We start from the raw sequence: 15314 nt of genomic DNA on the forward strand, positions 1-15314 counted from the left end.
TTCCGTCATCCAGAGTTGGATAAGTTGGTCCTTTCCAAACACAATCTTTTGGAAACATTGCAAAGTAGGCAAAACATTTTTTCAGATGTGGAAATGGTAGATAATCATAGCTAAGTTTTAGGATTTTCTTTAAGTTATTTTCCCTATTATCATTTTCACCTGCTACAAGGGGGTTGCCATCAAGAATTGCCTGCCATTCATGTATTTCCTTGTTGCGTAAAAGGTCTCCCAACACACTTGCAGCCAACGGTAGACCTTGACATATTTCAACAATCCTGTTTTCCATGCTCACCATTTCTTCTGGAACCTCCCCATCAACAAATGCTCTTTGTTTGAAAACGGACCAACAATGATCTTCTGCTAACTTTCCCAACACATGAACATCTACCGCTACAGTGGATGCCACTTGTTTCATGCGAGTAGTCACGAGAATGCAGTTTCTTCTAGAAGTGTTTACTCCTCTCAAGCTATCCATGAATTCATCCCATATCGGAAGTTCCACCCCCCACAAATCATATAAGACAAGCAAATACCTTTTTCCACCTAGTTTATCTCGGAGTTTCCCTGGTTTGGACCTCAAGTTTCCTCTCTGTCAATGATTCGAGGATCTGTTCAAAAAAAAAAAAGTTATCCATTTGATATATGATTCTTCAAAATATTCAATTATCTGATGCTTAATTTACACAGCAATTTGGAATACTTTTTAACAATGGACAGTTAATAATCCTCAACTTCTCCAGTCCTGGAAACATTCTTAGGGCCTGTTTGGATTGACTTTTGGCTTATGACTTATAAGCCAAAATTCATAAGTTAGGATTTCTCCAACTCAACTCCTTCTCTAGTAACAATTGCACTTCTTTCCACTCAGAAAGGCTAGCCTTATTCCACAATACCTAACTTCATTGAGTAACAGAAACACTTGAATATTGGTGGTGTTATTGTTGCTTGATCTATTATTGTCAACTTCAACACCATAGAATGAATACATTATTCTGATGCACATCTACTGCTTAATCTAATAAGCTAAACTTCTTTTTTCTTGTTCATAGTCTCAAACCAACAAAATATTAGTGAAATTCCACGAGTGGGGTCTGAGAAGATATGTATAGTAGCAACAAGATGTATATTAACTTCTTTATTTTGCATAGTACAAATACAATTATCTGCATGATCAAGTCATGCAACTTCAATTATTGTATGGTACCTAACAGTTTTAATTTGAAATTTAATAACATCATGCTCTAGTTACACAAAAGTGGAAGTTATGCTGATGATGATACCACAATGGGGCTTCGGACCATATGGACTCCATCACTCCATGTGTACCAACCAAAAGAAAACTCATTTCTACTTACAATACTACTTTGCGCTTTAACTGTTATATTGAAGCTGTGTTTCTCTATCAATTTGCTGAAGCGTAAGGTTTTGGGAACAATATCAACAACATAACCAGGAGGTGATCTCACAGCTAAAATGTAAGTCGAATTATCTTTTCCAATATCTGTACAACTCTTGTGACAGTCATGCTTGGTCCTCTCATGTTCTCTATTTAGGCCATCTAAATAAGCAACTGTCATGGGATTCAGAAAAGGGGTGACTTGTATCGCATTAAATCGATTTTCTAAAATAGTTGCAACACGTTTAGCTCTATTTACTTCCATTGATGCCTGTCTATTACTACTACTATTTATGCAGAGGACAACTTTCCCTCACGAGATTTCTTGATAGTGTACCAGGACGACATGTTCTGGATCGGATATGAAAAGAACAACAATGAAATCATCATCGATCTCTATATTTACTAGTACTTCCCACTATTGACTATTATTAACACTGATTATTGTTTATATATTTTAAAGGAGATGGATTAAAAGTGTAAGAACAGTGACAATATTTCTCTTCACAACATTCAAAGATCCAATTGCAATAGAATTCTGTCTGTAATATGTTTTTATAGGTCGAGATCCTAGAGAAATACTAAGTACATGAACTCCATTAGCTATGGCATCTTCATCAAAAGCAGCAAGAGTGTCATCTGGAAGGCATGTATTTCCCTGAGCTAAGGTTTTAGTTGGAACTGGCCAACATACTTTATTGATGGCGAGACGAACATTTGGTGCACCTCCAGTGGCTGTACCCTTTGCAAATCCACCAATAGCTGATGCATTTACAACTGCTAAGTGAGTACCATGACCGTCTACATTTCTAGGTGATCGAAAGTCCCTTGTCTCGTTAAGAGGACCATAGTGTGCTTCGTAACCTTTTAAATAGTATTGTGCTCCAATTAATTTCCTTTCAAAACACAACAGCAACAACACAAAAGAACATAAGTGTTACCTTGTTTACTGTCATCTGTCAGTATATATAAGTTCAATTGAAAGCGAAAATAAGGGATGATATTAAATCATTTCAACCTGTTGCAAGGAGGGGCGTTGAAGGCGATACCTTCTTGGCAAGTTCCATTCCATGACTTTGGAACTGGTCCCATTCCTTTATCATTGAAACTTGAAGATTCTGGCCACACCCCTTTAAAAAAAGATGAAGAGTAAGCTTGTAACTGACTTTTCAGGACAAGTTCAGGGAGAATTTGTATTTTTCCCACTGAATAATATCATACATAATACACGGACTATTTCTCCTGATTAACCCTACCAAACGACCCCCTAAAATGGGACAGATGGAGTATATAGTATAAAATGTTTTTTAAAAAAAAGAAGAGAAAAGCTCTTACCAGTGTCTATAACCCCAACAATGATATCCTCTCCATAATTGCCATTTTTTGACAATTCTTCTCCATAATTTACCAGTGAAGTTCCTTCCAGTAAGCTCACAAAGTCCCATGATCTTGTAGTATCAGGATCACTGTGAAATACTGATATTACCCCTTCCATCCCTGTCTTTTAAAAATAAAAATTACACTGATCCGAAACAAAAGGAAGTAACCAACACAATGACTTGAGACATAATATAATTAGGCAATTCACTGCCACCCATAAAGTAAAAAAATTTCGTGTTTGATCATAAAAAGAATCAGGCTCACACGTGATTGAATGTTGAGACATTAAGTTACATCAGTTTGCTGTCTCAAACAACTTAAACTATAACTTCATACGTCAAACCTGATATCATATCAGCTTCTTGTGGTGTTAACAAAGCGGAGAAGCCATTGATGACGTTCTTACAGCTTTGAACAAGTGATGTTCTAACACCTTCTTTAGAAGTAGTACCCTGAAGAAATGAACAGTGGTGATCTTCTATTTCTTTCCAAGTCTTGTCTCCATTATGCTCTCCAAGGTACACTATATATACCTTTGTTTCTTCAGTACATGAAACAAAGTCACCAAGGCTCATAATTAGGAAGAGATAATAGAGAAATACAATTATAAGATAGTTCTTCATTTTGGATGACTTGTATTATATTGAACGTATGAAGGTTTTTATAGTGATACCATACTCATACGTACAATAAATAATAGTATCTTGGGACATTGTTAGAAGTGGATGCTGGAAATTTCTAATTTACTACAATCCAACTTCTATGAAATACAAAATTAGACTACTCTTTCACGGGACCACTGAATGATTAGTGGAACTTCACCTAGTCTTCTTGTCTATCCTTTGCAAATCTTGCGGAGAACTTCAGAACATCCTTGTCGATGGACCACAAGTTTTGCAGTGTGAGTTACACATACTGAAATTGTAGGGATGAGTTAAACATGTACCTCCCTAGTCATATATTTACTTTTTCATTGCTACTAACAATGAGTTTCCTTAACTGTAGCATTTTGAAACGGAGTTTATGTTGTAGGAAGTTCTTTTTTGTGTTTGAGTCTTGATGTATTGTTAGTTCAGTGTGTTATAAACTAAAATAGGATTGGGAACACACACCTCAGGAAGTTTGTGCAAAGTGTAGGAAGCAAGTGATTATTCCTTAGGTTACGTGCATAGTTGATAGGTTTGTAATCTATTTGTTGCAAGGGTCGTACGAAATTTAGTGAAGTTGAGAGTAAATCATGTTGTGTTACAGGGTTGTGGTTTTCACACCTTTTGAGCCGGGTGTTTCTACGTAAAATACAGTTTCCTTGCTTTACTATCTTTTACTTTTTTGTTGAAACACGTTAGGCAACTGTGAGATGTTGAGAGATTATGTAGTCCTTACCAAATACTCCTGAAAGAGTCCAGTAATGGCTGAAGATTCTGTTCTTCAAGAATACGACTGTGGTGGTTCCTCTGTCGAAGATAAACAACCTTGTTAAACAGTAAAATTGTGTCGTGAAAATAGAAGAAGTGCAAAAAAAACTTAGACAAACTTGTTATAGTAATCGTTCAACAAGTCTAAATGAAAATGTATACCTAAAGTTAATATTATCGCCCATGGACTTTGACTTGATATGCCAGTATATATGCCACAACAACGATCTAGCATGACCTTGGACCTAGTCAACTATGAGAAAAAAACAACCATATGTTAAAAGACATAATATAGATATTCCTCAGTTGATGAAGGATAAATAGAACAATTTGTTTTAAGTGTGGAAGAGCAAAATGCTGAAAGGAAAGGACAGATGTGATTCACTGATAACTCTGCATTTTTTATGTCCAATAATTGCAAGAAAAAGGATTAAACTAAATAATCCTTTTGCAGTTGAAAGTGAGAGGAGAAAACAAACTTTGGTATTTGGATAGTGCATGCTCCAGCCGCCTCCAGAGTCCAGACATATGGGAGGAACGCGTGAAAGCCTCCTCTCACTTACTGATTTCCACAGTGAAAGTGTACAAAGACAGCATAAAGAAGTTTCCTAAAGGGAGAAGGCAAAAAAAAGAGAGAGAGAGAGAGAGAAAAGAAACAAATGAGTTTTTTCACATCATAGACAGTAAACGATACGAAAGATGTCAAGTTGCTGCACAAGCTCAACAATGCCATTTTATGATTGAACTGTCAACTCTAGTTCATGAAGGATTTCTATAGTGGACAGCTACTAATCCTCAAGTCCAGGAAATACTCTTACTCCAACTCTGTCTCTGCCATCATTTCCTGTTGATAACAATTGCACTTCCTTCCACTCAGTAAGTCTAGGCATATTCCACAATGCTAGTTCTTTGAATAACGCGAACACTTGGATACTGTCGTTTTTGTTAACTTCAACACTATAAAATGTAGGTCCAACTCATGGAATCCTATCAGCTCAAGATGCCAAAGGAGTTTAAGCGCGATGGAATTTCCTTGCACATTCTGCAACCACTGAATTACAACTCGACCAAATTTGGTAACAATTCTTTACTGAACCATGACGGAGATCTAGTCCTCAAATAGTTCACTACCACTAAATTTTACCATCCACTTTCCAGAACATACTCATCATTGACCTCAGTCTTCTGATTCATCATGGGAATATACATAAATATGCCAACTTCTCCTGTATATATGTTTTTACAGCTTCTTCTCTATTACAGACCAATTGAAGACCTCTGATCATCAATTCACCTCTAAGTTTCTTGAAACGACCTAATTCTTAACCTTTCTCTAAACCTACTCTGAAAAACTGCAGGGTTTAAAGACAAGTCAATTGTTCCATATTAACTGGCATGCGACCAAGTGGTGTGAACCATCTGCAAACTGCAACTACTGATGATGCAAGCAAAAAATGGATAGTTGAGACTAAAGCTCCAATTCTAAACAAAGCTATGAATGTTCCTAAAGTAAGGTCCATTTACCAATGGTAAAGTTGTAACAGTAGTCACTCATATTGGAAGTATATATGTGTGTGTTAGCCAATCACTCTATATCTAATGCATGTGTTATACTTTCCTGACTTGAGGTTTAACTTTACAAATGGTAAAGTTGCAACAGTAGTCACTCATATTGGTAAGCAGGAACATTGTCTACATGAAGGACTAAGTCAGCTGGTCAATTATAACTAAGTCTGTTACTTCTGTTCATCAGTCTGAGTATAGGCACAAAAAACTTGGTCAAGCACCTATTGATGTAATAAAGAAGCGAGCATGAGTGTCGATCTTAACACATTATAATCATCTTCATTGCCTCTAGATAGACATATTTAACTTCCTTTTTCTACAAGTGCTCACAAGACTAATCATGTATTTAAATGGTTGTATTATGATTTGTGAGAAGACTTTAGCTGGTATATTTGGGTGTTCAATCTCCTTTTTTTCTTGTAAACTTCTCACACATACAAGTTCAAACTACACCAAGAGGGTGGAAGTTGTGTGTTTACAGTCACTCTCCGATATCCTATAATAGCATAAGCATCGCAGAAAGCTTCCCATGCTTCTCTATCCTATCTTTAAAACCGACACCGAAGGAGTTGAACGTAGTGAAAAGAGTCGTTCAACGCCACAAAGCAAGTATAGTTGTCGCACACCTGATCTTCTTTCTGATAGGAATGATCACCTTCTAAACAAAATAGGAGTGAGAATTCTCCAACGAACTATGCCAGGAACAATGAACCCGATTATTGCAATTGCTCAGGATAGCCTTTTTTAGCTTCTAAGGTCTATTTCTTGGTTCAAGATCCCTCTTACTAACTGGAATCAAAGAATTAGTAGATCCGTTCGGACTAAAATGGAAGTGGACTAGGGTTATGTACTTATAGTATGATGATCGAGTTGATTACATGATTATAAGTTCATTTCATACCAGACCAGGACGAAATAGGATTATATACATTCTCATAATGAGAAGGGGCCATAATTGCATTCAAAGCTATGTATCTCGACGTATATGAACTTATGTAAACCCTCAAAAATCCAGTAAAATATGTAATATTACAAACGAAAATATATTTAAGTAATATGCTCTTAAAATAAGTGATACTTATGTAAATTACTTATAATACATCATGTGCTATTTAATAAATATTTTTCGTGACCAGATATATCATCTCTCAGACCATATTTAATAAATCATTTTCCTAGTTTTTCGATTTGGTGCAATTAATTCTTAGATGTTCTATTATCCTCATAAGGTATTAATACATACTTTTTCCTAATTTTTCATTTGATTAGACATATATATTATTATTCTCATATGGTATACGAAAATAAAATAGGGAAAATGTATAAGTACCTTCTCTATCTATGACCGAAATTTCAGAGACATATTTATCTTATACTAATGTAGTATTACCCCTGAACTTATTTTATAAATAATTTTATACCCTTTTCGGCCTAGGTGACACTATCTTGTGGGTCCAGCGCGTGTTGACATTTTTTTCAAGCTAGTGTCACCTAAGCCGAAAAGGGGTAGAAAATTATTTATAAAATAAGTTTAGGGAGTAATATGACCTTAGTATATTATAAGTGTGTCTTTGAGATTCCCAATAAAATAAATTAATTTCCTTGTTTTTCCATTTGGTGTAATTTATTTATGAAACAATCACCTATAGAATATATAATATTAATTTCTTTCCTTACAAGATTGCCTATGTTAATTAGCAAGATTCACCTTCCATCTCATGTATATATACATCGACATATAGTTTGAAGAAAAGATAGAGATCTTTCAATTATTCAAACATGAGTTATTTCAAGAATAATAATCGTATTTTGTTCTCATTCATTTTTGTAGTTAATCTTGCATTAGTGACAAGTTCTCCTGGTTATGTAGTGGACATTGTCAATGCCCTCCCAAATGGTTCTGCACCTTTGAAACTTCATTGTGAAGGTAAAAATCTTGATCTAGGAGATCGAACACTCAATGTATCCGAAGAATATAAGTTTATGTTTAGAGCCCAACATTCTGTTGGTACGTTATACTTTTGTCATTTTTATTGGAACGAAAAAGATAAAGTTTATGATGTTTTTAATGACAATATATCTAGTGGCTGTGGATCCCTAGCCGATTCTCTCTATCAATGTTATTGGAAGGTGCAAGAAGATGGATTTTATTTTGCAGGACGTCAAGATGCTCAATTTGAAAAGCGTTACACATGGTAATTAATTAATGATCTATTTCGATTTTGCATACAATAAGTGAGTGTTATATCTCTGAAGAAATGATACTCCGTTATTCAGTTCTTGATTATATTTCATGAGCTATATAAATATAGTATTATCTCACTTTTGTTTAACATTTTTTTGAAGATTTAACAAAATACATCATTGAATATTTTATGTCTATATGATAGATGTTGTTATTCAAGGAATTCAAAGTAAGTTGCAATTGGGGGAAAACAAAAAGGAACATTAATTTTGGAATTCTTCATGATTTGGAATAGTGCGGACCATATGAAGTGTACTAAATGAAATGTATACTGATAAAATTGTATTAAATGAAATGTATATTGATAAAATTGTATATAATTAATATGTGTATATATTGTATGAAAAGTATATACGAAGTGAATATGAAAAATGTACTAATAAAAATGTATAAATCAATCAAAAGTCTCAATTTTAAATTGGGTATGAAAAAATCCTTATTTAGGGAGCATTTCTCTTCGAATGAGATCCTTCACATTTTTTTAAACTTAGTTTAGTGAGTTAGACGATTCAACATTACATGAGTTACCCTCATATGATACTTCACAAAATTAAGGGCAAATGACAGAAATCATATATTTTTAAGGTAAAATTACAATTTGTCCCTTATAAGTTTATAATTACAGAGAACCCTTCAAACTGATACAGTAATATAAGCGTTGATACATTAATTTGATGTGCGAGATACATTAATATTTAAGTAATTTACATTACATTTTATACGTGATACACTAATTCAATGCGCGAGATACATTAGTTTGATATACTAATTAATGTATATTTTAAACATGATACACTAATCGATACATTAATCTGATGCGTGAGATACATTAATTAAATACGCAAGATACATTAATTTGATGCGCTGATACATTAATTTGATGTGTGAAAATAAGAAATTTTGGGAATTTATAAAACTAATAAGAAATAATGATAATAAAAGAACTTAAGATGGAAATTTCTTTATTTTTTCCTAAAATTGTTTCCTTATTTTCGTTGACGACATAAGATTCCTACTTAAATATAGCCTATGGGATGGTCAACATAAATAATCTCTACTCCATAAAGTCACGTCTCCTAACTCTTATACAATTTATAGGTGTCAAAATATCTTATTTGAATATGTCGTATTATTAAGAGAAATCACATATCTTTAAGTTTCTTTAACAAATATTTTTTTATTTGAATATTACATACTATTATAAATTTCAAATACACATAATTTCACAGAAGTTCACTAGCTAACAATAAGGATAACTAACTAGTCATTCATTAATTATATAATTCTTCCACATAAACAAACAATATCTTCGTAAAGTTCGGGCCATAAATTTTGGGAGTGGTTTTTTAAAAAAATTATCTCTAAATAATTATTTAACCATGAAATTTGAAATTTTCAAGATCACAAAACAGGCTCGGACTAGTTTTGGGTACACTTCGGATCACAAAAGTACTTTAAATTTTCCCTTGCAAAATGAATGTACAAACACAAATTTAAAATTCAAAATCACAACTTTAAAAATTTAAAATTTTAAATTTTAATTTCATAATCTATGACCAAATCGAAGTGATTTCATGTCAAGCATCAATAGTTTTTTTTGCAAAATTTGAAATAACGGATTGGATCCCTTTAACAAAATATAAGCAATGGATCAAATTTTGCATTTAAAAAAAATGCAGAAGTCATAATTGACATTTGAAATCCTACTTTTTGGAGAATTTGATATTTGGTATTATTTGAAATTGAAGTTGAAATTTTGTGCTACAAATATTAATTTCAAATCAAAACTTGAAACTAAGTCTAAAATCCTATGGTCAAACATTCAAAATCGAACGTAATTGATAAGTTAATTACAAAATTGACTTATTGGTATTGTATTGAATTAACGTTATTGATGAACAAATTAAAATTTTGTGTTTAACAACTTATTGATACGAGGGTAGATTCTCAAATTTCTTATTGGATAAACTCTTAACGCGTTAACAATTATCTACTTACATTTTAAAATCTTGGTATATATAATACATATTACTATTCCTAAAAGCTTTGTTTAATATGTCGCCGCTCCTTATATAACTTAATAAAATTTGTGAATTTGATTTCTAATTGGTTTACTAGATAGCTAGTCAAGATCATAATATACAAATCTTTATTTTTTTGTTTGTAAAATATACATTCCAAGTATACTTTAGTCTTGAAATATTAAGTTATTGTAAATGTGATGTAAAATAAATGTTTATGTTTAGGAAAAATAACTTAAATACACAACTATAAGTTTTATATTCTCTAATTTTCCCTTCTTTTTTTAAATATTACATAATTCCCTTTTTTTTAATTTTAGTATAAGTGTATAGATACATAACATTCTCTCTCCTATAATACACAATTACCCATTTTAATGCCTATTTTTTCTCCATTAAAACACTCAACCTTTTAAATCAGTTTTTGGATTTTGAATTTTTTCCATTAAAACACTCAACCTTTTAAATCAGTTTTTGGATTTTGAATTATTAATTTTAATTAATTTTAATTAAAACACCCAATTTTGAAATTTTGAATTTCAAAATTTAAAAAATTTGAAATTTCAAAAATCTGGACAATTTCTCTCCCGTTCAGTTCTTGCTCCATCACGTTTTCAGTTCTTCTCTCCCGTTCAGTTCTTAGTCGATGCATTGATACATGAATTAGATGTGTATCATATGATTTCCTATGTATCAAGAGCTTTTGAAAATTGTTATCATGTATCAGTCAATAAGTTTAATAACTGCCCCATCAAGTGTGCTTGCTGATACATATCGACTCAGTGTGTTATAGTGTTTAGACGATGTATTGATACATGAATTTGATGTGTATCATATGATTTTCTATGTATCACGAGTTTTTGAAAATTGTTATCATGTATCAGTCAATAAGTTTAATAACTTGATGTTCATAAAAATGTCTTCAAACTAGATGATATAATCTTGAATTTTCAAAATTTGAAATTGTTATCCAATTACGTGCTGAATTAATGCTTATTAATGAACTGTTACCGTAATTTAAGCTGATTTAGATAACAAATTTAAATGTTCCATTTTTTCCCCTTTTAATCTTAACAGTTTTAAGTTACTGTGTATCATTTACCATGTATCACAACATACTAATGTATCACGCCACAACAATTATAAGGGATTATTAGTAAATACTAAATTTGTCGGGACAAAATGTAAGGTAGGGAGCAGGATCGATGAAGTCCAAATTGGATATGATAGAAACTATGTACTAGACAGCAATAAGAAAATGAAACCAGTGGCAATAGTTTATGACAAGAAATCAGGAAGAGTAATGAATATCCAAGCGACTGCGCCTTGTGTGCATTTCTACACTGCAAATTGGATCATAAATGTAAAAGGGAAAGGTGGATTTGTGTATCAGCCTCGTTCAGCATTGTCTTTGGAGACTCAAGGGTACCCTGACGCTGTAAATCATCCAAAGTTCCCTTCCACAATTGTGAATCCAGGAAAAACTTATGCTCACTCTGTATTGTATACTTTCTCCATCAAAAAATAGATTTGGCCCGTATCCTCTTAATAACATTGTCTACTTCAATTGATTTTTGTATCCAATTACGTGCTGAATTAATGCTTATTAATGAACCGTTACCGTAATTTAAGCTGATTAGATAACAAATTTAAATGTTCCATTTTTCCCCCTTTTAATCTTAACAGTTTTAAGTTACTGTGTATCATTTACCATGTATCACAACATACTAATGTATCACGCCACAACAATTATAAGGGATTATTAGTAAATACTAAATTTGTCGGGACAAAATGTAATTATTGTATTACACTATGGGATTCCTTAAATTTATACTTATGTTTATGCACCTTAAAATTTAGGTTTTCTTGGTATTCCTTAGTGTGATTACAACTACTGTTTTGTTTTGTGAAAGATAACTGTAATATGTTGAGGAGTGAAAATGATAAAATAAAAAAAAATGAAATAAAAAGTCAATACACCATTCATTTATCATTCAATATTTACCAATTTAATATCAAGTCAACTATTTTCATTGATTAGCTAGAGAATTAGTATCTTTTTTAAAGCCGATGACCATCAAGTCAAACCGTTACACATCATCCCATAAACAGCCTTAGTCAAACGCACAGTAAATGTAATAGAGAAAATAAACAAAAATTCAACAAAAATGAACGTGGTCATCTTTTCAGCTTTTGTTTTCTGGGTTATAAAAAATATAACATGATTTTACACTCAAGAAGAAATAAAATCATTTCAAGAATCGAATATGAATTCTTTCAAGCAGAAAATATTTTTCTTCTTTTTACTGAATCTTGCTACTATAAAGAGTTCTTCGTTGACTACAAAACTCGAATCTAATTGGTGGACGCCTAGATATGAAGTTCATATCAACAGCAGCCTCCCAATTAATTCTAATCCTCTAAAATTGCATTGTAAATCTAGAGATGATGATCTTGGCGATGTAGAGCTCCGTACAAATGAAGAGCTCAAATTTCATTTTAATGAACATCTTTTAGGCGGAACGCTATACTTTTGCCATTTTTATTGGGGATCGAAAGATACGAGTCACGATATTTTCAATGATAAAATAGCTGATAAATGTGGTTTGATAAGTAAGGGTTATTCGTTTACTTTTATCTATGGATGCTATTGGAAGATAGCAGAGGATGGCTTTTATTTCAACTCTCAGGAATTACCACAACCTGATAAACAATATACAAAAGTATATGGGTGGTGATGATGACAAGTAAAATGTAATAGCGATTCACAAATTAATACATGAAATGATTTGCGATACTATTTCTCGATTCCTTTTGACTATATAGTCATCTTTGTTTTAAATTTAGCGATATCTAACTTCTCCTTCTCGCTAATATATGTGTATATTTTATTGTTCAAAGAGTTCGTAGCTTAGTAGCAAATGTCATATATGTGGTACTATGTAACCATGTCATCTAAAAGCTTAAGTTGTTTCAAAGATCATAGTTTTATTAGTTAATTATATTTTCATGTGGTTATATATATCTTTCGGAAATAAGAAAGGCGAAAAAAGCGAGGACTTAAAAAAGGGGAAATATATAATTTTTGGACAATAATATTGCTGCACTAAAATAGGATATTCCCTTTCATATGGCCGAACTATCAGCTCTGTTTACACTGTTTTAATACTATTGATTAATAAAAAAGGTATTTTTTTTTGTAAAATTAATACCATTGATGCTATGGTAAATAACATTATAATATTGAGTGTCAGTGAAATCTTCCCTTATTAATAAAAAGATATTTTTTAAAAAAATTATTAGGATCGGAATTTATGGTAAATAACACTATAGTATATATTATTGAGTGTCAAGAATATGGAAGTTAATTAGCAAGATTTTCACATTTCTTCCCTTGTATAAATACATATACAGCAGAATTGATATACATATTTTCAACATTAAATATAATCGTTTCAAAAAGGGAAAATATATACTCCCTCTTCGGTTTAACAATAATTGTCTATTATACTTTCTCAAGAGTAATAGTTGTTCACTATATAAAAAATAATTATCCAATAGCATTCGCCCAATTTAAAAAATCAAGAAATAATTTATCTAACACATTTTTCAAAGCATTAAATTTAATAAAGTCGGAGGATAATATGGTAATATTACCTTTATTATTTATTGTTTCTTAAGAGATGTGTTAAATCAATAATGGACAACTATTGTTGGACAGAGAGAATGTAATTTTGGAATGTCCAATAATACTTGTCTATCTTATGAAATCAACGAATACTTTTACATTTAGTTCTTAATATCCACAATTACTTATCTACTTTTAAATTGACACACCTATTAAGAAAACAATACCCCCTCCGTCCTGTATTATTTGTCATGATTTCTATTTTTAGATTCAAAGTTTAAAAACTTTGACTAACATTTTAAGATGTATTTTTTCATCATATTAATATGTAAAAAATTGTAATTTATAGTACTTTTCATATAGTTTTAGAATATCTAATTCTTTTGTTTAAAATATCGAATTAATGTGATCCAATTTACCTTTGAAAATTAGTCAAATTGATTTTCGAAAGCGCAACATGACAAATAATTCCGGACAGAGGGAGTAGTTGATATAGTGAGTTTAGATTTTATCTCTAGTAATTATGAAGTGAATGAATTAAAAACTTAAGATTTTAAATTTTCAAATTAATCAATTGAGGGAATAATGTAGTAAAAAATTATTCTTTGTTGATTTATCAAAATGGACAAATAATTAGGAACAACTTAAAAAAGGAAAATGAATAAACAATTAGAGACAGATGGGAGTATATTCAAAGAGTGATATATTAAAATTATCTTTTTATTTATAATTATTAAGAATGTGTTAAACAAGTATTATTGGACGAATATTTTTGGACAACAAAATGTGCTGATTAAAATAGGAAATATTCACTTTCACATGGTCGGTCTATGTTCACATTATTTCAGTATTATTGATTAATTAAAAAAAAGATGATATTTTTGTAACCTTAATCTCATGGATATTAATTTCCAGTTACACTATATAATATTGAGTGTCAAGGAAATTTTCCTTATTAAAAAAAGATTTCGTTTTCTAAATTTAGCATCGTAATTAATGGTAATTAACTAACACATTTTAATACTATTGAGTGTCAAGATTAATAATAAGATTTTCACCTTTCTTCTCATGTATATAAATAGAAGTACATATTTTCAACATTAAATATAATCACTTCAAGTATCAAACATGAACAATAATATTGTTTTCTTGTTATTCATATTTGGACTTAGCCTTGCACTAGTAAAAAGTTCAAAATTGAACCCAAATATTCCTAGTTATCAAGTATACATTGTTAATGCCCTTCCAAATGGTACTTCACCTTTGACCCTTCGTTGTCAAGATTATGATAATCATGAATTAGGAACTCACATAATGAATGTGGGTGAAGAGTATATGTTTACTTCTATTGGTGTTAAATCGTACTATTGTTTTTATTATTGGAACGGAGAAAGTAGTTTTTTCGATGTTATTAACGAAGAGATATCTAGAGGTTGTGGATATGTTGGCCCTTTTCTCGAGTCCGAAACTCAAACGGTAGAAAATATTAACAAAAATTCCAAAAGGGTATATAAAATTTTATATAAACCAAAACGGTAAAATCGCTCCGCCGGCAGCGATTTACTTCAACTGAAAAAGTAAAATCGCTGCCCCAGCAGCGATTTTGCCAAAAAGTTTTTTTCTTCTTACAAATCGCTGCCAGGGCAGCGATTTATAAAAAAAA

General features: G+C 31.5%; 1 protein-coding gene across 1 annotated transcript; it reads right to left on the reverse strand.

The window, feature by feature from the left end:
* Window positions 1-1805: 1805 nt before the first annotated feature.
* LOC107001779 (subtilisin-like protease SBT5.6) lies at window positions 1806-3429 on the reverse strand. The gene is made up of 4 exons (XM_015199752.2): window positions 3120-3429; window positions 2732-2893; window positions 2415-2526; window positions 1806-2292 (listed from the first exon to the last, which is right to left on the reverse strand). Exons 1-4 carry the CDS (start codon window positions 3397-3399, stop codon window positions 1854-1856), a joined length of 993 nt encoding a protein of 330 aa, XP_015055238.1. The 5' UTR covers window positions 3400-3429; the 3' UTR covers window positions 1806-1853.
* Between the last annotated feature and the right edge of the window lie 11885 nt (window positions 3430-15314).

Source organism: Solanum pennellii, chromosome 10 (genome assembly GCF_001406875.1).
Source record: "Solanum pennellii chromosome 10, SPENNV200".
Taxonomy (NCBI): Eukaryota; Viridiplantae; Streptophyta; class Magnoliopsida; order Solanales; family Solanaceae; genus Solanum; species Solanum pennellii.

Excerpts from the sequence above, each read along its gene's own strand:
- LOC107001779 (XM_015199752.2), bottom strand. The coding sequence starts at position 3,399 with ATGAAGAACTATCTTATAATTGTATTTCTCTATTATCTCTTCCTAATT. Across the intron at positions 2,894-3,119 it reads AGAAGCTGATATGATATCAG|GGATGGAAGGGGTAATATCA; the intron begins GTTTGACGTATG and ends TTTAAAAGACAG. Across the intron at positions 2,527-2,731 it reads TGTTGGGGTTATAGACACTG|GGGTGTGGCCAGAATCTTCA; the intron begins GTAAGAGCTTTT and ends CTTTTTTTAAAG.